Source organism: Barbus barbus, assembly GCF_936440315.1.
Source record: "Barbus barbus genome assembly, chromosome: 18".
In the NCBI taxonomy this organism is placed as follows: domain Eukaryota; kingdom Metazoa; phylum Chordata; class Actinopteri; order Cypriniformes; family Cyprinidae; genus Barbus; species Barbus barbus.
This window is the reverse complement of record NC_136746.1, coordinates 25,698,820-25,724,692: the sequence shown is the minus strand read 5'-3', so window position 1 is coordinate 25,724,692 and position 25,873 is coordinate 25,698,820. Positions and strand designations below refer to the sequence as shown.

General features: G+C 35.5%; 2 protein-coding genes across 2 annotated transcripts in view; one reads left to right on the top strand and one right to left on the bottom strand.

Moving 5' to 3' along the window:
• The first annotated feature begins 8,301 nt into the window (after positions 1-8,301).
• Positions 8,302-25,873, top strand: part of capn2a (calpain 2, (m/II) large subunit a) — a 49,530-nt gene continuing 31,958 nt past the window's right edge. The window contains exons 1-2 of the mRNA XM_079440626.1: positions 8,302-8,663; positions 8,934-9,003. Coding sequence (XP_079296752.1) covers positions 8,427-8,663; positions 8,934-9,003 — 307 coding nt within the window. The 5' untranslated portion in view covers positions 8,302-8,426. The remainder of the gene's footprint in view (positions 8,664-8,933; positions 9,004-25,873) is intronic.
• The window catches only part of LOC306883822 (uncharacterized protein), a gene marked incomplete at its 3' end in the record, with an annotated part of 468,688 nt that continues 459,800 nt past the window's right edge, over positions 16,986-25,873 (bottom strand). Inside the window, exon 6 of the mRNA XM_079439313.1 lies at positions 16,986-17,339. Within this exon, the coding sequence (XP_079295439.1) occupies positions 16,986-17,339 (354 nt within the window). The remainder of the gene's footprint in view (positions 17,340-25,873) is intronic.

The window sequence follows — 25,873 nt, the reverse complement described above, 5'->3', positions numbered from 1 at the left end:
TCTGTTCGTCCTCTCTCCTGTAGCTTTAGTGTCACTGTATCTGCAATTCATTCCTCTCTCCTTCTCTTATACAGCCATTCATTTCAGCCTGCCACTCAAAATACCTGTCCCATCCTCAGCCTTCATTTCAAATGATCATTCCTCTCTCCCTCTCTCTTCCTCGGTGCTTGTTTTCAGAGTGGATTTGAAAGGAGTGACAGCCATGCCGAGTGAGAAAGCGTGGCAGAGGAGCCAGCAGATTCTATATCAAACAGAAACACTTGTGCGTGCACACAAACACAACTCCGCCAAGCATTCATCATTTTTTGTTATTTCAACAAAGCTAATGTAACCAAAGTCCTAATGATGTCACTCTGATGTATAAACTGACATTCAGTCCTCACAAACTCATCAAGTATTCAGAGCAGCCATAATACCTTCATAACACTTCAACCCAAATCATTTTCACCTAAATTCATGGCTTTATAACCGTAAAATATAAAAATGACAATGGCTGTGTTTCAAAAGCTGTCTTGCTGGCTGCCTACATCTGCCTTGTACGCATCTGAACTGGAATTGAACATGAACTCATGAGAGACTGATCTGATGCAACCAGCCATACAAATAGCACTTCTCACATGCTCAAAATTGAGCTCATTTGATTTCACAATTGAGTTTGGAGTTAGCAAATTGCAAAGCTAATGACACTATTTTCATAACCATAAAAAATATTACATGCAAAAAAGAGACAATTTTGTAGCCTATTTCTTAATAGATGTAACAAAAGTTAAAGTAAAGTCGTGACGTATTGTCAAGTATGGTGCCCCATACTCGAAATTGGTGCTCTGCGTTTAACCCATCCAAGTGCACACACACAACAGTGAGTAGTGAACAAATGCACACACACACACACACACACACACACACCGTGAACACACACCCGGAGCAGTGGGCAGCCATTTATGCTGCGGCGCCCGGGGAGCAGTTGGGGGTTCGGTGCCTTGCTCAAGGGCACCTCAGTCGTGGTATTGAGGGTGGAGAGAGCGCTGGACATTCACTCCCCCCACCTACAATCCCTGCCGGCCGGAGACTCGAACCCGCAACCTTTCGATTACGAGTCCAATTCTCTAACCATTAGGCCACGACTTCCCACGACTCTAGATTAAGATTAGATTTTTTTGCATGTATACAGTTTGTGTAAATTCCTATATAATTTTGAGATGTTTTATAATTGTATTTATACTATAAAAATATATATAATTGTGTGTGTGTATACATATATATATATATATATATATATAAATAAATTTATGTGTGTGTGTGTGTGTGTGTGGGTGTATGTATGTATGTATGTATGTATGTATGTATGTATGTATGTATATGTATGTATGTATGTATGTGTATGTATATATATATATATATGTGTGTGTATATATATATATATGTGTGTGTGTATATATATATATGTGTGTGTGTGTGTGTGTGTGTGTGTGTGTGTGTGTATATATATATATATATATATATATATATATATATATACACAAACATATAGTATAATTAATAATAATATGCCATCCTATTCAGTAAGCTTCACTGGTACATTGTGGGATTGCCTTCTCAGAATACTTGAATTAAAAAGCCCTAAAAAGGAATCTTATCAAACTTTTGGAAGAGCCTTCAAATCTTGAGTTTATATGCTGTAAAAATTCAGCTCACAAGTTTTGGAACAGAGCTCAAGCCTTCTGTATTAAAGTTGTTCCAATGTTCCCAAACTGATCAACAGTTGAGAGACAAGTCGTAAAACTGGAGAACTGGAGAACTTTCTTTGCAATCGATAAGTTCAGTGAGTTCACCAGAACTTGGGGCCAAATGGACCACAAGGTGAACAAGCTCAAATGTACAGAGGCAGAGCTTTCAATCAATCTTAGTTTCAATTTATAACTCTGTATGTCAATTAAGGTAAAAGATGACAACTATACCCACTTCAGAGCAAGAAGGACAAACAAATAATGTACAGGTGATCAGATCTGCTTTCCAGCTGGAAGTGCACTGGCATGCTGATAACACCAATTACCTCCTACCATCACATAACATTATAAACTCTTAATGTCACTAATGGCATGCCAGCAATTCCTCTTTCATCAGTGTCACCATCAGTCATAATAACGCATTAAATGTGGTTATCAGCTGACACGCTGTTTTATTTGGTTCTTCAATAAGATTCCCGGGGTGAAACCCCTCACGCGCTTCATGGCAACCCGCTAGTTCACGCTCACGAGCTCGCATGACACATGAATAAATAAAGACACGCGCAGCAGGCGCGCACAGCGCTACCCGATACGCGCGACACTCATGCAAAACTAAAAACATTCAAAGGTTAAAAAATACACTAACCATCAAAAGCTAATAAAACACTGAAACATTTCAGACACAAGACACAGAAACTGAATTGCCAACTAAAAGCATGTATTTAGATTAACGGTAGTTGCATCACTGTGTAATTTTCTGGCATGTCTAGGTGATACTGAAGTAACGTTATCAATAAAAGTAGCGGTTGTATAGACTTGCCAGCAGTTTGTCGGAGTAAGCCATGATCTTACCTGCTGCCTCCTCCTGATTCAGTCCGGCCCGAGCGTTCTTGACAACCGACACCGACCAACACCGACCTAAACCGACCAACACCGACCTACACCGACCGCTGATCTGCTGCTGAGAGTGATGGTGCTCCGCGCTCAGCCCCCCTCTCTCTCTCTCTCTCTCTCTCTCTCTAGCATCATCATGTCACGGTTTCAAGTTTAAAACAAGTTGAATGCTGCATTACTGAGCAGCATTGTCATTTATTACCTACAAATGAAGCTTGCTAGAAATGTTATTTTGCATCTCACTGCATTTAAACAGTAGGCTATATGTGAAACGACCATTCGGCTCTTAGCATAGGCTACTAGATTTTTTTTTCTTTTTAAATTAAATTGTAATAATATAATATAATCAGATGGTACTTTGTAATAAAAACGAAAACCAATTATTTAAATTATTTATTTACATTTTGTGAAAAAAAAATCTAGCAATTTAAATTCAGTAAAGTCTGTGTACATCTTATTTCCTATCATTCCTGTCATTATATTGACATTATAACCATTTATTCATTTGGTAATCTAGCTTTAAAGGTGACTGAAAGTTTGTCTGTAAACTGTAAAATCGTATATACACATATTTGTGTCTTGGAAGTTCTCGATAATTCGCACCATGACTATAACGGCAAGTGGGCACCCTTCTGCCATAGGCATATTATATTATATTATATTATATTATATTATATTATATTATATTATATTATATTATATTAGATTAGATTAGATTATGAGAGGTTGAGTTCTTTCTAAGCGCATCTGGGACTCTCGGGTGTTTTCTGTTTCTTTGCTGCCATCATGTGGACTTCATCCTTTGTCCTTCATGTTGTTATTTCAACTAGGCTTCTAGGAATTTAACCCAGACAATTGGATTATTTATGCTGCCAAACAACGAAAAAATACAATCAAAAGTATGGTATTGTGTGAGTAAACAGACGGTTAGTTACTTACTTTGGCCCTGTTTGTGTTTCTTCAACTAAAAGGCCTCAGAGAGTTTGAGTGTGTCTGCTTGACTTCCTTCTGCTGAACAAGCTTCGAAATGAATGGGGAAAAGATGGGAAACGCAGATAAAGACTTGAATCAAGTAGCCTTATGTGATGTAACTTTATAGATCAAAGACTTGTATCCCACATGCAGAAACATCAGACAGCATTAAAATGTTTATTTTGCATGAGTTCAATATTGTAAATGCCTGCTGCTTACAGAAGCTCGCTGAAAAGAATTATAGCTATTTTCCTCTGGCAGACCTAGGACTTTTTCTTATATTATATTATATTATTTTAAAGCCAATTATATATATATATATATATATATATATATATATATATATATATATATATATAGGGGTGCCAATAATTGTGTCCAACGTATATTTGAGAAAAACATTTATTTAATAATAATATTTCCCCCCATTTTAAATTCTTATTATCCAATGAAAGTTTAGATTTTTGTGATTTTTTTAAATAAAAGATCAAAAGGATTAACAATGCTGATTAATTTTAACAGCCTTCTTTTATCATATTTACCAAGGGTGCCGATATTTTTGGCCAGTGGTGGACGAGGTACACAAATCAAGTACTTGAGTAAAAGTACAGATACGTATTATAAAATATTAATCCAGTAAAAGTAAAAGTACTGCTTTTTCAATTTTACTCGAGTGAAAGTACAAAAGTACTAAATTTTTTATGTACTTAACTAAAAAAGTACTAATAGATAGATTTGTTTTGCAATTTTATATAGATTAATTTTATATTTGTGCATATTTTTATAATCCTACTGCTCAAAATACCTGGGATTTGCCCAAAATAACCACTATATGGAGTCAAGATATATATTTTGTTGTTGATATGGACTATGTTGACGAGAGTGATGTAGTAATGTTCACTGTGAAGCTTACACTGCCATGTACCTGCCATGTTCCCAGGGAAAGCAAGCGCTGATAAAATGCAAAAACTGTAACTTGAATGCAATGTAAGTCGCTTTGGATAAAAGCGTCTGCTAAATGCATAAATGTAAATGTAATGTACCTGAGAGAAAACTGATTTGGCCATATAATAATTTTCACCAGTAAGAAAAAAGTGTTTTAAAACTTGTTGTTTAGCAGAAAGTCAGTAATATATGACATGAGAATACAGCCTTAGGAAGAACATTTTAAGGAAAATATAATTATATTTTCATAATGATTTTTGTTCTTCTCAAACCTTGTCTGTGGTGTAAAACACCCCTGGCCAAATGCCCCCAGAGTGCATCACTTCCCACTTTTATCATTACTGTAGTTACTGTGCTCTGAACATCCCATCCTTTCTTTTTCCCTCAGATGTAATCTATCTAGGTGGTTGAATAAAAAATATTTGGCCTTTATGTCTAAAAATGTCCTCAACTTAGCAGCAAGCTTGTTAGCTAGACAGTTAGCATCAGCTAACAATATTTACTTATTTTCAGTATGGTTATGAATAAACATTCATATCTGTCTACTTGGCTGATCTAAACAATGTTAAAATTTATACTGTTGATAAACAATTTTTTTTATAAATGTTATAATTTATACAATTTTATTAAAACTGCTAATGTTACAGCAGCGGAGAATATGAACATGCATGGGTTATTTTATTTAATGTGTGTTATTTTAATGTTTTGTTTTTTGACCTAAAACATAGGGACACTGACATTGATCTGTCTGCATTCAAGCATTTCAATAGTTCACCCTTTACAACAGATTTAGTTCACAAACAACTGACAGTTTTGACCTAAACATGATTTTCAGTTACAATAATTAAACCTAAAATTTGACATTAGTAACTTAGTTACTCAAAATAAAACTACTCCAGTAAAGTACAGATACTTGAAAAATGTACTTAAGTACAGTAACGAAGTAAAGCTACTTCGTTACTGACCACCGTTTTTTGCCATGACTGTATATATATATTTTGATCTTTTATTTAAAAGAATTCACAAAAATCTAACCTTTCATTGGATAATAAGAATTTAAAATGGGGGGAAATATCATTATGAAATAAATGTTTTTAATGAGTAAAATATCTCTGAAGTATATTCCCAGTCATATTCACAATTTTGAGCATGAACATGAAATTATCCAGCCATGGCTTCCTGTTTCACAGAAATATAAATAGAAGGGAAAACAAAGCCAAAATTCCCTTAATCATCCATCACAATGAGAAAAAAATAAAAATATATTTCTGATGTGCAGCAAAAGATAATTGAGCTTCACAAATTAGTGAAGTGGCTTTAAGAAAAGAGCTAGAGCAGTGAAAATTCCCATTTCCACCATCAGGGCAATAATTAAGCATTTCCAATCAACATAAAATGCTAGGAAACTGCGTGGAAGAGGACGTGTGTCTATATCGTCCTAATGCACGGTGAGAAGGAGAGTTTGAGTGGCTAAAGACTTTTCAAGGACCACAGCTGGAGAATTGCAGAAAATAGTTGAGTCTCAGGGTCAGAAAACCTTTAAAAAATAGTCAAACAGCACCTACATCACCACATGTTGTTTGGGAGGGTTTCAAGAAAAATTCTCCAAGCTCATCCAAAAACAAACTCCAGCATATTCAGTTATCAGACACGACTGGAACTTCAAATAGGACTGGCTTCTATGGTCAGATTAAACTAAAAAATTAGCTTTTTAGCAGCAAACACTCAAGATGGGTTTGGTGAACACAGGGATGAAAAGTACCCCATGTGTACAATGAAATATACTGCTGTATTTTTTATGTTGTGGGCCTATATTTCTGCTGGAGGTCCTGGACATCTTGTTTAGACACATGGCATCATGGATTCTATCAAATACCAACAGATAAAAAATCTATAAGTGACTGACTCCATGTTTGGCTCTTATAACTGGACAATAATCCAAATACAAACCTCAAAAACAACACAAAAATGGGTCACTGAGCACAAAACCAAGCTTCTGCTGGCCATTCCAGTCCTCTGACCTGAACCCTGTAGAAAATAAGTGAGGTGAACTGAAGAGAAGCACCGTCATGGAGCTGGGAATCTAAAGGGTCTGGAGTGATTCTGGATGAAGGAATGGTCTCTGATCTCTTGTCAGGTGTTCTCTAACCTCATCAGGCATTATAGGAGAAGATTTAGAGCTGTTAAACTGACAAATGGAGGTTTCAAAAAGTATTGAATAAAAGGGTGCCGTTAATTGTGGTCAATGTGTATTAGAGAAAAAAAATGTCTATTTCATAATGATATTTTCCCCCATTTTAAATTCTTATTATCCAATGCAATGTTAGATTTTTGTGAATATTTTAAATAAAATATCAAAAGGATTAACAATGCATATTAATTTTCACAGCCCTCTTTGATCATATTTACCAAGGGTGCCAATATTGTAGGCCATGACTGTATATATATACATACACACACACACGTGTGTGTGTATATAATTTATATTTTTATTAATTTATATTTTTATGCATCACTGTTATACAACTTTAAACTATTGCAGAAGGAAGGCCTCCATGTTTCCTCTATGAGTGAGCCTCTCGCTGTTTTTTAAGTACAATAATATAACATGTACTATGAAATTGTTACACACACACACACACACACACAAAAATACGTCTTCAACTCCTCGTTTATGTGTTGTGCTCAAAACACAAGAGGGCAGCAGCAGTCCATCATGAACTGGATAGTTTGGATGAACTGTGAATATGCAGGATATAACCTATGCAAATATGTATGTTAATAGAAGGCAAGATGATGCGAAAACGACTGGTTGACTGTACATTTTTGGGCTTACGCGGCGACTCACCAAATAAATAAATAAGTACGAGAACATGAAATATTAATTCGAGTTGAAATTGTTTTAGAATTTAACCATTAACCTAAAGCTAACGTTCACAAAAGGAATAGCAGTGTATTTTTAGCCCATTGCACTATACAGCAGCGGCACACCAATAAGACACTGCACCAGCAATATAGTAATGTTAATAGGCTACTCTATTAAAGTTCTCTGAAGGCCATTTTCACCACAGTCGATACTGAGGCACACGATGGCACCAGTTTTTTTTTTTTATTAATGCTTGGACAAATACAGAACAAAAGCGCCAAGGGTACACACAAATAATAATAAAGTACATATTAACTATGTATGTATAAAGTCAACAAATAAATTAAAATAAAATAAAATAATGAAAGGCCTTACTAAATCACGCACTATGGCACCAGTTGCGTTTACGGACAAATCTGTCACGCACTGTCAGTCTGAAACATACGGGATGCTTTATTTCTGGATGAGGTGGATATTTACAACCCACTGCTGGAAACAAAACAACTTTACTGCAGCTTGTGAACGATTCTGAACTGAAGGTAAAACGGTGTATGTCCATAACATGTTTTTGAAAACATATCAAAGTATGCCCCTGTTTCTATGAAAGGCAAGAAACTAACAATCCCCGTTGAAATAGCATAAACCAGCCTGACCAGCTAAAAGCAGTGATCTAATCCCATGTAAAACCACCCAACAGACCGGCTTGACCAAGACCAACTGGAGCAGAAAACCTAGTTGAAGTTCTTTTCCCCCCCATCAAGGCGATCTGAGGTATAAACCAAAAAAAAAAAACAAGTGCAAGCAGAATGCAAGAACGCTTCCTGTGCTCTCTGCTTCTTTTCCGCTGTGCTGCTGCATCCAGCTGTTGCATGCATTCTGTGCGCGTGTGAACGGCCCCAAAATTACAGGCTTAGGACCACGCCTGTCCTAGAAGGAGGAGTGGGTTAAGGCTTAAGTGTAGAATTTTTTCACTGTCACACTTTACAGCTGCAAAGAAGCACAGGGCAAAAAAAAGTTTTAAAATGTCCGGCGTGGCATCCACCCTCGCCAAGAAGAGAGCCGAGGCGGCCGGCTTTGGGACGAACGCCAATGCGGTGAAGTACCTGAACCAGAACTTTGAGACTCTGAGAAGCGAGTGTCTGAGCCGCGGGCAGCTGTTCTGCGATCCAACCTTCGCAGCCGCTCCCGAGTCTCTGGGCTTCAACGAACTCGGTCCACGATCGTCAAAAACCAGAGGTGTCGTGTGGAAAAGACCTGGGGTGAGTTCTTATCAAAGCAACATAAATGCAGTTTTGCCAAAGTTATGCATCATGTAAGTAAATGCTTCTATATCTATCTATCTATCTATCTATCTATCTATCTATCTATCTGTATTCTCACTGTGTCATGAAGCATTAAACTCTTGTTAATGTGATTTTCATCAAAAGCAATATATGCCAACATATGACTCATCCCTTAAATATTTAAATGGAAAACAGGCAACAACATAGAACAAATCTTCATTTCAATGCTGTTTACCATTTCTGCAGGAACTGACCTCCAGTCCGGAGTTTATTGTTGGAGGGGCTACAAGAACAGATATTTGCCAAGGAGGTTTAGGTAAGTAAACGCCCCAGTTCTAACAGACCACAGGGTGTTGGTTATGTGGAATGACAAAAAGCATGTGAGATTGGCCCAATATGTCTTGCATTTTATGTAGCTCTCTTGGAATTGTTCTTATTCCTTTTAACTTTATTGGGAAATCCCTTATAAACATGTGGAAACATTTAAAGAAGCACACCCAGTGTCTTTGAGTATTCTGTTCCCCTTTAAACAAGTTTGCACGCTCTCATAATGCTGTGTAATTCTTACTCACACATCAGAGAAGTCTTTGTGCAGTTTTGAGGAAAAATACTAGCCACGGTTTTCAGCTCTCATGTTTGTTTTACTTGTAATGAATCTGTTGAGCCAGATGAAGAAATCCTTCTCAAGTGGGGTGTGATATGCACCGTTGCAAAACACAGAGGATGACTCTGTAACCGCTGTCTCAAAAGGCTGTTTATCATATTTTTTTAATGAAATGAATTGTATGACTTATTTTTGTGTATTTGCCTACATATTAATTTCTTTACTAAATATTATTTTTGCATTATTGTTTTTTATTTGATATATTTATTAATTTAGTTAGTATGAGATCTCATCATGTGCATAGGTTTGATTTAAGGGTCATGCAACACTTGTAGCCTTGCTAAACACTCCAAAGAGGCATAAATTATGGCATGAAATGAAATTAAATGGTTTCTCAGTTCAACTTCATTCTTTTACAATGGCAAATAGTGCTATAGAAGAGTTACAATACTGCTTGAGGAAGCCACAAATCAAGCCCGTCTGTCACTATAGCAACACTTTCAGTGTTGTTGAGCATCATAGTATCATCAGGAACATAGTCATAGCTGTATTCTGAAAGACAGTTTATTTAGAGGCATTCAGATAAACTGAGTTGTCTTTGTGAAGATTATGGAATGCAAAGGATTTTGGGGCAGGACAAACAGTGTAGGCCTACAAACAAACCACTGGAGGATTGAATCTCAGCATTTGCAACTGAGCATGTGGGAAATTGTCTTAAAGGGATTGATAGTTCACCACAAACTCGAAGTTCTGTCCTTGTTTATATTTAGGGGTTCGTGCACGTAGTGCAGAAACCCTATTGTATTTGTTAAGATTTTTATTATTATTAGGGGTTCGTGCACGTAGTGCAGAAACCCTATTGTATTTGTTAAGATTTTTATTATTAGGGGTTCGTGCACGTAGTGCAGAAACCCTATTGTATTTGTTAAGATTTTTATTATTATTATTATTATTATTCTGCCTTAAAACGAATCGTGCAGCCCAAACCGTAAGGGCTAGAGAGCTGAAACTTGGTCAGAAGGTAGTAGTCTTGCTCGCTACTCAGATACAAAGAATCGGCCAAATCGGCCAAACGGGGGCGCTACAGCGCAAAAACCTAAAATTTCAGACATTTTTGGCCCACAGTCGTAAACCGTGTGTCGTAGACTCAAAAACTTTACATCGTTGCAATCCTTGGGTTAGCCCGAACAAAAGTGGAGTCCGAAATTTTTGAGCTGCGACGCTTCCTTCTTGCCCTAAAATTGACCTATATCCCAGACCTACTTTTGCGAACTAGTCCTAGGTTTTTCGCCTGATCGGAACCAAACCAGTGCAGAAATATTCTGTGGACACTGAATATCAATAATTATCAAAAAAAAGTTGCAATTTTGATTTTCGGGCGATACAGTACTCCAATTAGCGTCTATGCTAACGTTAGCCAAATGTTGTTGGAAGTATAGCTCTGGAACGGAATGAGCTATATTCACCAAACTCGGTACAAGTATGTACGAGCTCAATCTTTGGTCAAATAAAAAAAATTGCGAAGCTCTGCCACTTAGGGGCGCTATAAGACAGAAAAAACATATAAATGGTTATAACTAGGCAACCGTTGGTCCGATCGGCTTCAAAATTGGTATGCAGCATCTTGGTCCAAAGGGGCACAAGTGTATATGAGGACATTCACGTATCTCAAAAAACATGGCCGCCATTGGCCAAAACATTTCAAGCACCAATTAGACAAGGTTAACGGAGGTCGATCGGAACAAAACTCGGTGGGCATGTTCGACTCATGGCCCTAAAGGTCTGTAAGAATTTTGAAAGAAATCGGCCACAAGTTGGCGCTAACGAGATTTTTGGCTCTGTAATCACGTGGTGTTTTACATATCCACACATAATGCATATCATCTGATAGATCTCCTCATAATGAACAACTTTTCCTCTTGGACCAAAGCTGTTAATCAAATCGTTCATTAATTATTCAGAAATATGTCTAAAACCTACTTTTGCGAACTAGTCTCTGGTTTTTCACTCAATTTCGATCAAACCACTGCAGTAATAATCTCTGGACTCTCTAGATCAATAGTTATCGAAAAAATGTTGAATTTTGTCCTTTGGTTAGCCATAATTGGCTAATTTCAAAAAAGAGGTGTGGCCACACATACCCAACAGCCTATAAAACCTAAACGAAAACTTGAAACTTTACGAAAGTTGGTGAAAACATGTGTCACATGACTGTGAACAAGCAAGAAAAGTTTCATCAAGATCGGACCATAGGTGGCGCTATAACAGTCAGAAAAGCCATCAAAAACACAATATTTCAACTGTACATGAAATTAACTGTAAAAAAAACATCTTAGATATTCACAAATACATAAGTCATTCATATCACATGATAGATCTCATCATTCTGAACAACTTTGTCTCTAGGATCATTTCTGTCAATCAAACTGTTATTTAATTATTTGCAATTAGGTTTAAAACCTACTTTGGTGAACTAGTCGTAGGTTTTTCACCCAATCGCAACCAAACTACTGCCGAAATGTTCTCTGTCTAGGGCTTATTAATAATTATCAAAAAAATCTTTGAAACGTCCACTCATTTTTGTAATGGGGCCCAAAAACATTTAAAAGTCGAGGACCTATTTTACGAAAAATGCTATAACTCGTGAACGAAATGAGATATCTTCACCAAACTTGGTACATATATATAGCAATAGGAACTTTGGTCAAAAAACAAAAAATACCACTGATCTGCCACTTGGTGGCGCTATAAGATCGAAAAAACTGTAACTGGGTAACCGTTGGTCCGATCGACTTGAAACTTGGTACGCAGTGTCTTTGTCCGACGTGGCTGAAATATCTATGAGGACATTCGCGTATCTCAAAAAACATGGCCGCCATCGGCCATTAAAATTTGAGCACTTATTAGACAAGGTTAACGGAGGTCGATCGGAACGAAACTCGGTGGGCATGTTTGACTCATGACCCCAAAGGTCTGTAAGAATTTTGAAAGAAATCGGCCACAAGTTGGCGCTAACGAGATTTTTGGCCTAGTGATCACGTGGTGTTTTACATATCCACAAATAATGCATATCATATGATAGATCTCCTCATTCCGAACAACTTTGCCTCTTGGACCAAAGATGTCAATCAAATCGTTCATTAATTATTCAGAAATATGTCTAAAACCTACTTTTGCGAACTAGTCTCTGGTTTTTTGGTCAATCTCGATCAAACCACTGCAGTAATAATCTCTGGACTCTCTAGATCAATAGTTATCGAACAAATGTTGAATTTTGTCCTTTGGTTAGCTATAATTGGCTCATTTAAAAAAGGACAAGTGGCCACAAAAACCCAACAGCCTATAAAACTTAAACAAAAACTTGAAACTTTACGAAAGTAGGTGAAAACATGTGACACATGACCGTTAACAAGCATGAAAAGTTTCATGGAGATCGGACCATAGGTGGTGCTTTAACAGTGAAAAGGGGCTTCTGAAACAGCATTTCTAAGGGAAATGACCTCAAATTGCAATAAAATATTAATAACATTCACTTATACACTAGATCTTCATATCATCTGATAGATCTCCTCATTCTGAACAACTTTGCCTCTTGGACTAATGCTGTCAATCAAATCGTTCATTAATTATTTACAAATGTGTTAAAAACCTACTTTTGCTAACTTGTCTCTGTTTTTTTGCTCAATCTCGATCAAACCACAGCAGTGATGTTCTCTGGAGTCTCTAGATCAATAATTATCACAAAATTTATAAGTTAAGAGAGACTGGGCCAAAAATAACACTATAATAGTTATAAAGCTTAAAAACACAGTGTTGTATGAAAAATTGGCTTTTATAACCACTAGATGGCAGCGGAAGACCACTAATGGCCTTATTAAGCTGTAAAACAGCACTGTTCTATGGCTACTGAAGAATTCATGATAAAACATTATAAAATCACTGTTATAACATTTTAAACCTCATTGAGTCAAAGTTTACCATTTTGTTCATACAGACATATCAGTTTTTATAATTTTGCCAGGTTTTTATTACAGTGAAACCTGAAAATGAGATCTAAACTCTTAAAAAGTGAATAAGTGCAATAGGCTTTGTTACCTATCACTTATTTCAAATATCTGCATCTGCAACAAAATGTGTGTGCATGTATGTCCGTGTATGAGTGTTTCTGTGTGTGTGTGTATACAAGTGTGTTTGTGTGTGTGTGTGTGTGTGTGTGTGTGTTTGTGTGTGTGTGTGTGTGTGTGTGTATGTGTGTGTAAGCAGGCTTTATGATTGTTATTGTCATGGTTTGACCATTTAATTTCTATGTGTGTGTGCATGTGTGTTTTTGTGTGTATGTAAATATGCTTATAGAGTATTAATAGGCTAGTTTAATAATTTTGAGATTGATATTATTTTGAAAAACATGCTTTTGTCAACTAGCTTTCAGTTTTTAACTCAAAATCAATCAAATCATTTCAGTACTGTTCTCTAGACTCTCTGGATCAATAATTATCAAAACATTTTGATAATTTAAGAGAGACTGGGCCAAAAATAACACTATAATAGTTATAAAGCTTAAAAACACAGTGTTGTATGAGAAATTGGCTTTTATAACCACTAGATGGCAGCGTAAGACCACTAATGGGCTTATTAAACTCTGAAACAGTACTGTTCATGTGTTGCTTATGGAGATGTTATAAAATCACAGTTATAACATTTTAAACCTCATTGAGTCAAAGTTTACCATTTTGTTCATACAGACATATCAGTTTTTATAATTTTGCCAGATTATGATTACAGTGAAACCTGAAAATGACATCTAAATTTTTAAAAAGTGAATAGGTGCAATAAGGTTTGTTACCTATCAATTATTTTAATTCTCATTCTGATCAACTTTGCCTCTAGGATCACTGCTGTCAATCAAACTGTTAAGTATTTAAGATTACTTAAAAAACATATTTTTGTCAACTAGGCTTCAGTTTTTAACTCAAAATCAATCAAATCATTGCAGAACTGTTCTCTATATTCTCTAGATCAATAATTATCAAACAATGTTGCTAATTTAAGAGAGATTGGGCAAGAAATAAATAACACTATAATAGTTATAAAGCTCAAAAACACAGTATTGTATGAGAAATTGTCATTTATAACCACTAGATGGCAGCGGAAGACCACTAATGGGCTTATTAAACTCTTAAACAGTACTGTTTATATCTTGCTTATGGAGATGCTATAAAATCACAGTTATAACATTTTAAACCTCATTGAGCCAAAGTTTACCATTTTGTTCATACAGATATATTAGTTTTTATAATTTTGCCACATTTGGAAAACATTTAATTCGCGATGTGTCTGCATGTCATACACTTCAGGCATATTTCGTATCATAGCAACCGCAGTGTCTCAAAGCAAGAAAATGCTGCTTTCTCAAGCGCTCGCAGCTGAGCGTTTTCAGCGGACAAAAGAACGTTTTAATTGACACGCGGCCTTTTAGTTAGCAAAGTATATATAGCAAAGATTTTTATTTAATTAATGAAATAAATGGGGGGAAAAATTAATAGGTAAGTGCTAGTGTTAATTGGTCAAACGCAGGTTTTCATAGTATCTTCACTGATATTTTTAAACAGCTGTAAAGAAGTAAACAAGTATTCTTATTACAATACAATATCTCAATTTATTTAAAACAATATTTGTGTACAGTTCATAGCATGTTTTTTTTTTAGAAAAACAAACAAGTTATATCAAAGAAATAAACATTATTATCTTGACATTGACAATAAATCATTTCTATATTAATTATAGATGTGACAAAAAAATCACAACTCATAGAAAGTATTATAAAATAAAGGGTTTAAATGATATAGTAATACGTTAATTTAACACAGAAATCATATAAAATATTAAAGTAAAATATACCTAGTAGTTACAAACAAATATTAATTTGTTCATTCATTTATTCAATTCAACTTAATTGAATTCAAAACACTTTTCTTAATAGACATGCTAGAAAACTATGACCCATTCACACAGTGACATGAAAAATGATACATAACACACAAAATACTATAATAATTAATAGTAAATAACAGTTGTGAAGTATGGAGTGGAAAGTTTACAGAATATTTTGAAATTACAGAATTTGAAATAAAATCAAATAAAACATTGTTAAAAATAAATAAATAAATAAATAAGATCGTTCATTCATTCATTCATTGAATTTGAGTTGTTTGTAGAGCCTACTTTAGATTCTGAAATATTGTGAATGTAATTCAAAAACCGCAAAGTCATACAAATACAATACAGATTTTTTTTTTTTCCCAAACACACAAAGACAAAAAGGAGTAATATATTGATAAATTAATTTGTAGTATCATTCATTCATTCATTCATTACATTTCAGGTTTATGAATACATTACAGTCAGATATTTTGTAAATGAAAAAAAATCACTAACTCATATACATCCAAAAAATACTTGAAAACAAATAAATGACATAATATGTAAATATTTATAAAGATGAAAGTTGACAATGTAAAAAATACACTAAATGTAAACAAAATATGAGTTGATTAATGGCTGAACATGTGGCTCAAAGGGGTAAGAGCAGTCTGATTTGTAAGCTGTGAAATGAAGCAGCCTAAAAACACATAATTGTCAAAGCCATTATGGACAGTGTTGTAGACTTTGGGACAAGCTCTGAGGCTGACATCAATTGCAGTCAAGTCACCATTATCTATATAGCACTTTTTACTATGCAGATTGTGTTAAAGCAGCTTCACAGTATTAAACTGTGTGTCAAAACACTGTGTTGTTGTCCTCTGGCCAGATGAAACCATCAGTTTAATTCCAGGTTTTAATAAATTCAGATTATGAGGAGTCATCTGGTTCTAATGGTCATGTTCCAATAACCATCAGGTGATAAGGGCTTGATCAGGGATCTGTCTCTGGGGTTCATGTAGTTGACATAGACTCTTAAAATAGCCTCTGATGTTGGAGTGCACTCTGTACTGCAGAGAATGGATGAGGCATTCTGAGGGCAGATCGACTGATCATAAGGATATATTGCTGCACTGACTAGTTGTTACTGTCTCAAGACATTGTTTGATATAATGGTTAATCCACATCTCCATGTAACATCATAATTCAGAAATCATTCTCCAAAGAGATGACAGAACCCAGCTTCAAGAATTTCTCTGCAGATTTGATGAGGAAATAGCTATTTTGTCAGAGCAAGTATAGCAGTTCAAGAGGAATGCTCATTTTGCTGTTATCATTCTTCTTCTTTCTTGGCGTTTTCCTGTGCTCACACAGGGTCCACAGTTCGGCTCTGTCTCCTCCATTTAGTTCGGTTTATGACGTCCTCCAGCACTAGGCAAACTGCCGTCATGTCCTCCGTAATGAAGTCCATCTACTGTTTCTTGGGTCTTTTTCGCGGCCGGTGGTCTTCAGGGTAAAGGCAGAATGCTGTTTTTGCCACAGAGTCTTTGTCACTACTGATAATGTGGCCATACCATCTCTAGCAGGCCTTCCTCATATTTTCCGTTATTGCAGCAACACAGACTCATCGCCTGATGTCCTCATTCATTGCGTAGTTGTGGAGGGTCAGCTCCAGCATCCACTGGAGCATCTGCATTTGCATCGCATGGAGGGCTGACTCATGTTTCTTGGTCATAGGCCAGCACTCAGTGCCATTAAGGGCCACAAATAACAGTCTAATAAAGTTTTGTCTTGAGATATTCTGGAATTTTCTTATCACACAGGACTCCAGTGACGTATCTCCACTTGATTCTTGGCCGTACGTCGGGGATGGTGTCGCCATCTGACATGACCAGGAACCTGAGATATTTGAATTGGACTGTTTTCTTCAACTCCTGAACATCAATGTGGATGGTGCCATTGGTTTGGGGGCCGCGTTTTAGAGACTCTGTTTTGCCGTTGTTGATTTTAAGCCCATTTTTATTGAGCTGACTGTACCATTGTTGTAGTTGCTCCTCTAGGTCTGTACACATTGGGTCTGCGAGGGCAACGTCTGGAGAAACGTTGCAGATATGAAGGAGATAGGAACTCTAGAGAAAACATACTTAAGTCCAAATGAGAGTAGATAATTAGAGTATCTGTCCTGTGTGTTTCAGTAGGGTGACTTAATGAGGTGAATGATCTCAGATGTACTTCAAAGTCTATGGAGTGCAGATATGGACCAATGAACAATAGTTGTATCCAGTTTGAACTGAGTTTTAAGTAGGATAATCAAAAAGATTACCATTTTACAATGTTCAGGACAACAAAGTTTGACATTAATACCAGTATAAGAGCTCAATATGTTGTTGCTTTGCACTGATGACATCAAAGAACAGAAATATAAATCTCTAGCCAATGGAAAGTCAATCAAATTTGACAAAGATGAAAAATGTAGTGTCATCCCATGAATGTCAGTTGTTGTTGAAGTGAGGCATACAGAAGATAGTCTATATTTTGTATTTACAGCTTGACTCCATGAAACCAATTTGCCTTTAGTCACTTGTCCAAGATGTTCATGGTGGTGCAATGGTGTACACAAAGTTCTTACATTGTTTTTTGCATAGTGATCCATGGAGTTATGTTGAATGGAATGTTGTCATCATGATGAACATGCTATAGTATACCTGTAGATGAGGAAATTCTCATTAGGAAAATACTTTTTTCACAAATTATTTATTTTTACAAGGCTTCATATTAAATTAGTAATATTCTTTGTAAATAGTCAATTTAAGTACAATATCTAATCATTTAAGAAATTATGTTTCTAATATAAACATTACAAAGTGATAAATGTTTTATGTTATAATAAAATTTGTCAATAGGTTAAAAGATAGAAATGGTCTTACCTCTTTCTCAACATTTCAAGTGTTGATGAGGATGAAGCACGGAAAATAGTCCAATACTTCATGTTTTTATCATTCCTTTTTCTGTACATAATTTTTTTAAGAAATTTCATTAGTGGTAACAGTATACTGAAGTCTGCATATACATTTATGGTACATTAATAGGACATAGACATTTTGTACAACAAAAATACATCAGAAAAACAAAACATGAATGAATGAATGAATGAATGAATTAATTAATTAAAAGTACCGATAATATAATAAAATAGTTTCAAAAAATTGGAAGGGTGTTAAGGCCATTGTATTAATATGTTTCTATTAATTGTATATAATGACTTATATTAACATTGCTGAATATTATTATTGCAATTTCAGTATGAAAACATTCATGGCCATAACACCCAGTAAATGTACACTGCTACATGCTGCCTTCACATGCTATCGGAAATGTCCTTCTTTTACTTTTGAAGACAAAAGTATGACTTTGTAATGTTTACGTATTTTGATGTGTAAAATATTCTGAATTTCGTTGGTAGTCAACTTGATTTTTGATAATTTATTATTCAGAAAATCTTATTGATTGATATTTCATTGTGCAAGGTATTTACTAAATATAATATTGGTTTTAAATTTTGAAGTAGGAAATTCATATTTATCATAATTCTCATTAGTGGCATGCACAGGCCTTCTTAGGGATCAGGACAAAATCAGGTATCTCACAGTTAAAAGCATATTTAGATTAGAGGGGCACCTCAATACTATCGAAACAGTAACTCATCATCAGAAATTAAAGCGGACAAAGATAGAGGTCAAACAAGTACCACTCAGTTGGCATCACATGTTAATAAAAAAGGCATATTATGATTAGTAATTAGGCAGATGGGCTCAGGTAGAGCTAGTAGTAAAACTGGCTACTGAGTTTGAGGCCAGTGCTTTAAAGCAGCGGTTTTTAATCCTGTTTGTCATAACCCCTGCTGTGCAGAATATAAAACTTCACACTTTTGTGGTGAGATTTGTGTGTGTAAACACACTGAAGATACCTTAAATTTGGTGTTCTTAAGTTAAATAAACTTGACCTGTTTTGCTGTGTGCTGGCAGTAGAGAGCAAGGAAGCATGTCAGTTGAAACACAGTTCATACATGCAGCTCTTTTCTAACAACCTTGGGATTTGAATGAGGTCTCTTAAACAAGAGAGACATGGAAAATATGTATAGTGGGGTTCACAAGCAGCTGAGACATCATTTATAAAGATTGTGTCTGCTCTGTGAATTTGTGGTTCATAAATTTGACATCTGCAAGAGACGTGTATGTGTGTTTTCTGTATGTATGTTTAATGTATGCATGACATGCAAGCATATTTGAAAGGTGATCATAAGATCAACTTTACGAAAATTTCTGTACAATGTTTTATAAATTAGGCGTAACATTTAAGAACCGCTGATTTAAAGGGAGTTTGCTGCATGCCACTGATTCCGATAGCATGTGAAGGCAGCATGTTTTCCCACAGAGGCCGTCCACCTTTACGATCCACCTCTGTATCCCCCTCCCCCCGTCTTGTTGGACGATTTGATTATACTAACCATTTTAGCACAACACAATCATGATAACTGAAGTAAGTGGGCATAATATCAATCTTTATTTTATCCAAGTCAATGTCTTTCACGTATACATGATCGATTAGTGTATTATTTTCAGTTGTTGGTTTGTCAACAATTTGTGTGAAACCAAAATGTTGCATTAGATCATGAATACTTGAGTAATTAAAAAGATTTTCATTGAAATCTCCTAGAATTATTTTCCCACCTGGTAAGCAGTTCATTTCATTAACTAAAGTAGTTAACTTCTCTTTAAACAAGGGCATGTTATATGATGATGGTCTATATACAACTGCCACAGTTGTATTCAAATGTTCAATATTGCACCGTACACATTCAATGTTAATGCATGGCAAATCCATGGAAACGTTTTCTTTGTGATATATACCAACACCACCGTGATTTTCCTCTTTTAGTTTAGCAAAAACATCCTCACTTCTGTCATATGCAGCACTACGAGTTTTTCCATGGAAATGGTACCCAGCAAGACTAACATCATTCTGCACATCATCTGGTTTCAACCATGTCTCTGTTACACATATCATATCAGCTTCAAAATATCTGTTATCTTGGCGAATGTCTAATATATGTGGAATTAATCCTTCAACATTGTGTAAAATAATTTTGTATGTGAAAGTTTCTGTTGTTTCACATGGAAGAATAAATGGCGGCATATTCTGTAGTGCTTGCTCAACGTTATCTTTTGCAAAAATAGCTTTTTCTTTGAAATCTTCTATGATGAGTCCATCAAGAGAAGTCACTCGACTTAATGCTACATATGCTTGTCCTGCAGCAAATATCTTTTTCATTGAAACAACAGCTTTGTTCACTGTTAGGCCTTGTACTTTATGAACTGTGCAAGCCCAAGCTAATCTGATAGGAAACTGCCTTCTGACACCACCATCGCTTGATACTTTGTCTTCCTCAGGTTCGATTGGTGTTGCTTTCTCCAGTCCAGGTTTTAAACATGGATGTTTGGCTCTCACTTCTTTACCAACTTGCTCATTGTCAAATTCAATATATATTTTCGAGGGAAATGTTTCATCGTCATTATAACAGAATTCTTTAATTGTCCCAAAAATTCCATTTACAAGACCATCTGAAACATTAATATTTTTTAGAAGCATTACTCGAGCATCAACACCTACTTCAAGGGATTTTTCTAAACAGCTGTTATGAACTTTAAAATGATGCCCATCTTTTTTTTGCATTCGGCCAGTTTTAGCATTTCTCTCAAAGTCTTGTGCTTTCACAATAACTGTGTCAGAACATACTTTGTGTAGCATATGTATGTTGTGCACATCAACTTCACTATTTGTTGCATAAATGTGGATATCAGTAGTATCATCACCATCACCTGTTTCACATTTTTTAAGAACAGCAACATCATCTTGTAACAGTGGTTCATCCTTTTTACGTAACCTTAAACGATTTAGTAATTCAGCAAACTCTTTATCCTTCTGCCTCATGATTTCTGTAAGTGCAACAAAGCTAAAATTAGTTTCCCAAAGATTCACACTGTTCACCGGTTCAGTATAAAGTGGTTTTCCTTTGACGGGAGAAAGTTGATAAAAATCTCCAACAGCTATTACTGAGACTTTGCCAAATGCTGAATAATCACCTGTTTGTTTGATTTGTCTCAATCTGCCATGAATATATGCCAAAAGTTTATGATCAACCATTGAAATTTCATCAATTATTAATATTTGCAGTTTTCCAAATTTTGCTCTCAAGGAATTAATTTTTTCATCTCCTAGTGGCTGATATGGCAATGTAGCATTCGTTCCAATAGCAAAACTTGAATGTATTGTTTGAGCATTTATCTGAAACGCACTGACTCCAGTCGGAGCTGTTAAGAACACGTGTGTCTGATCTGGATTTTCTGATAATTTTGATAGAATGCGAGATGTTTCATAATGCATTGCTTTAATCAACACTGACTTTCCAACTCCTCCAGGCCCAGATATGAACACATGAAATGGATCTGGGTTTTCACCTTGTACTTTTGCTAGACACCACTTGCGCACTTTATAAAAGATTTGTGACTGTTTGTCATTCAAAGAACGCAGCAAACCCATCGCATCTTTCTTTGTCATAGCACAAGGATTCTTTTCTAATGTGAAACCATTAACATTTGGTAATAGATCGGGAATGACATCATCACCTTCCTCTGTTTCTATTGGTTGTTCTTTTCTAATATCCAGACATTCTAAACGCTCAAGTTCTGCTTCTGGACAGATTTGGGCCCAAGCATCTTCCATTGCTCCATGTTGTTCTAAGTCATCTTGAGCTTTTTGTATGGTGTCTGCTTCTTTTTCAAATTTTGACCTGTTTGTGTCCACAATCATTTTCACTGACTCAAGCTCATCATTATACAATGCTACAAATCCAGTTTCATAAAAATCTTGATATGAAGTGAAATTTGGTGGTTTCAGTTGACTTTGCAAAAAATGAGGCAAAAATAATTCCAAAATACTTTGATAGTAATTTTCAGGATTTTTAGTGGGTGAAAAACGAGCATATCGTACAACTGCAACATCTGTACGAGTTCTTTTTCTCACAAACCCCATGTCATTTTCCAGTTTTACTCTGTCTGAGCAAGACTTTTCAGATTTGGACAGAACTCTGTATTCTGATGCAAAGGACGCTAAAGACATTCCTGTAAATTCTTGCGTTTTTGGACGAGCTCTGTATCTTTCTGTGATACTTTTCATCCATATTTCATCATTGTCATTTTCTTCCTTTTCAGCCTTTTTATTTATGACATTTAAAGGTAAACTCATTCTTACTGTATTAATACCAGTTGGAATAAAAACCACTTTCCTTGATCCTTGTTTTAATTTCATATTAGTCAAACGATAAACGCTCTCTTGGGCAGACACTTCTCTATTGTGAAGAAAAACACTTCCAAGTTTTCTTAAAGCTTGTTTTGCATCCATATTGCCATCCTTGTGTGCTTCTTTCTGCGCATTTGCCAGCAGCAATCCCATTTCTCTCTCTGCTTTGGAAATGTAGGAAACTATATACACTATGCAAGAGTAAGCATCAACAACAAACTGTATGTCCATGTTTGCATTCCAGCATCGCAGAAGATCTTCATTATACTGATTTACCCAAACGTCACTTGGTTTCCTTTTCAGCACAACATTTGTTTTCTTTGTCATTTTGTTATAAGCGCATTCAAATATCTTTTGATTTATACCAATAGATGCAAACATAGAGTCAACAGAGTCAAAGACTGCATCACTGTTTAGCAAACATTCTTTTACTTTTTTCATTATACTTTCAGCTAATTCTTTTGATATCGCTTTAGAATTGTTTACCTTTTGGTTTTTACTTTCACATTGTCCATTATCTGTTGTTTTTTCATTCGTTTCTGTTGGTCTACTTCTTGTAATGAAAGTATTATTGCTAGGTGGACGTGGAAAGTTAAATCTACATGTAGTGCCTTTCTTTCTACACGTTTTGGCATGTCTTTTGCTGTGCTGTTGAACACTGCTCACAATTTCATGCATTTCTGTTTCATCTTCAGGTGGCATTTCACAAGTGACATAACGATCAACAAATGCTACAACTTCATCATCATCCTCTCTGTCCACTTGAGGAGCATTCTCAACCCAAAACAGACAATGTGTGTGAGGTGATCCACGTTGCTGAAATTCAATTCGATAGAAATAATCTATTACTTTTCCAATGGGTTGAGCTGGTGACATAATGACATCTTTCAGAAAACAGTGGAATCGATGATCAAACATTCTGGCAGCAGTTACTGGATTTCTTTTAAGCATTCCACATCTGTCAGACCAGTCTAGTTCATCAACAGGAGCTTGACATCCCTCTTGTTGTACAATAGACTGCATTAACTCTGGCCATCGCAAATCAGCTGATGAAAATGAACAAAACCATGTTGGGATCCCAAGTTGCCTTACCATTGCAAACAAATCTTTTTGAACCGCTTGCCAAAAAACAGGACTGCCTCTCACTGGCCTTAAAAACTTGTAACCCTCATCATAATTTAAAATCCTTTGAAGTGAGTCTTTGTTTGTCAGCATTTTTGAAGTAATTTTTGTTTCCTTGCTTATGTCATAGCCTTTCCTCAAAGCAATAGATACATTAGAGATAACTTGATTGAGCTCAGACAAATATTGTCCATAAAAGATGTAGTCGATATTTTGGGCAAAACGTCCATCTGCATTTAAAATTCTGTTGTTTAAATATCTAGACAGTGTTAATTTCTCAGGCCGTGAATCATGAAATGTATGTGTTCCTTTTGGGAATAAAGTTGGAAAACTTTTAGCTTCATTAGTTTCATCCATTAACATTTTCACTGGGTTATTGCCCTCTGCTGGTGCAAGTGACATAATGCCATCAAAGTGTTGATCTAAGACCTCTTGTGCAATATCCACTGGCTGTAAACATGAATCCATAAACAAACCATGCTGTTGTCGATCATGAAGTGTTTCATCACTCATGTCATTATCATCATTGTCAATGTTTTGGTCTTCATTAATACGCATCTCCTCACAATTGTCCAGATCAATATCATTGTTTCCTGTCTTATCAGTCATTTCCTCATTTATTTTACTCAGAGGATTAATCCAACTTTTGTTAAAGTCTACATCTGTATACCATTTGTTATTATCTTTTAAATATGCCAATGCTGTTTTAATTTTATCACTATTCACAAATTTATACTCATAATGCCCTTTATATGTCAGTTTTCTCTTAAGCTTTATTGGTATCATGTAATCATTTTCTGATCTTGGTAAAACATTGACTACTTCTGTAACATTAGATGGAATGCAGCTTACGGGGCCATGTACACCATTCTGTCCTCCTCGTGGCAAAGCCATCATTTTCATGAATGGAATATTCATTCCTATTAGATGTTGCTCAAGAGAGTTTAAAGAGCTCAGTTCAGCAGGAATAGGATCCAAGCTTAGATTATTTGCTACACTTTCAGCTGGCATTTTACCATTACAGATTTTTGTATCACATGTGTAACAAATCCATAAAGATGCAGCAGGTCTGTTTTTATAAACACACTTTTCAGTACAATCTTTATTACACTCATGCAGATATTTCAGTGTAATACATTTTTCTGCTATACAACCAGCATGGATTGATTTTTGAAGATATTTATTTTTATTGCATTTTTTTACCTGCATTTTAAAGCAGCAACGATGACATACTGAACAAACATATTCTGGACCTGTAGATATTTTTTGTTTAAACTGTTCAAATACATAGTCTATGTCTTTCATTTTTAGCTGTGATTCAGATTGTCTTGCAGCATTTCTCATTTTTATATTATTGACAAAACTAAAATCTGTTTTATATTTTTCTACATTGTAATGTATAACCATCTGTCTGTGTTCTGTGTCTTCATTATACTTCAGAATGCTCATCTTTTTCACCGACTCTCTGTGTTCTGTGTCTTCATTATACTTCCGAATACTCATCTTTTTCACCGACTCTCTGTGTTCTGTGTCTTCATTATACTTCCGAATACTCATCTTTTTCACCGACTCTCTGTGTTCTGTGTCTGTATGGTACTTTTGGATGCTATATTGTTTTACAGCCTCACAGTGCAAATCATTTGATTTGTATTTATCTATGCTGTGTTTCCGTACTTTTTCTTGATGCCACTTGTTTAACTTGTACTTTTTAGTACTGCATTTAATTAATGTCTGTTTATAAGCACCATCCTCGTGGTATCTTTTGTTAATTTCCATTTTTTTCATTTGTTTAAAATTACGATCACAACTATATTGCAGTCTCTGCTTATAAAGTTTACGTGAGTTTGAATTAGCTTTTAAATTATAGGTTAAACCTTCAGAAGATGCTTTACAAAAGCAAGCACAGGTATTGTTGTTGGTTTTTACACATACAACAACTTCATAATGGCAGCTATTGACATGTTTCAAATAAATTCCCTTGTGTTGACAGTTGCGTCTATTAGAGGAGATGTTTGAAGATGTATATTTAAGCCATTTCTCTTGACTGAATGTAAAAATGTCCACACCAATTAAATCACTGGCTGCTTGTATTTCAATCTCTGTTGCCCAAGTTCCAACAAATTTCATTCTTGACGTAGCAATATACTCCGGTACAGAGCTGTATCTTTGTCTAAGAAATTGT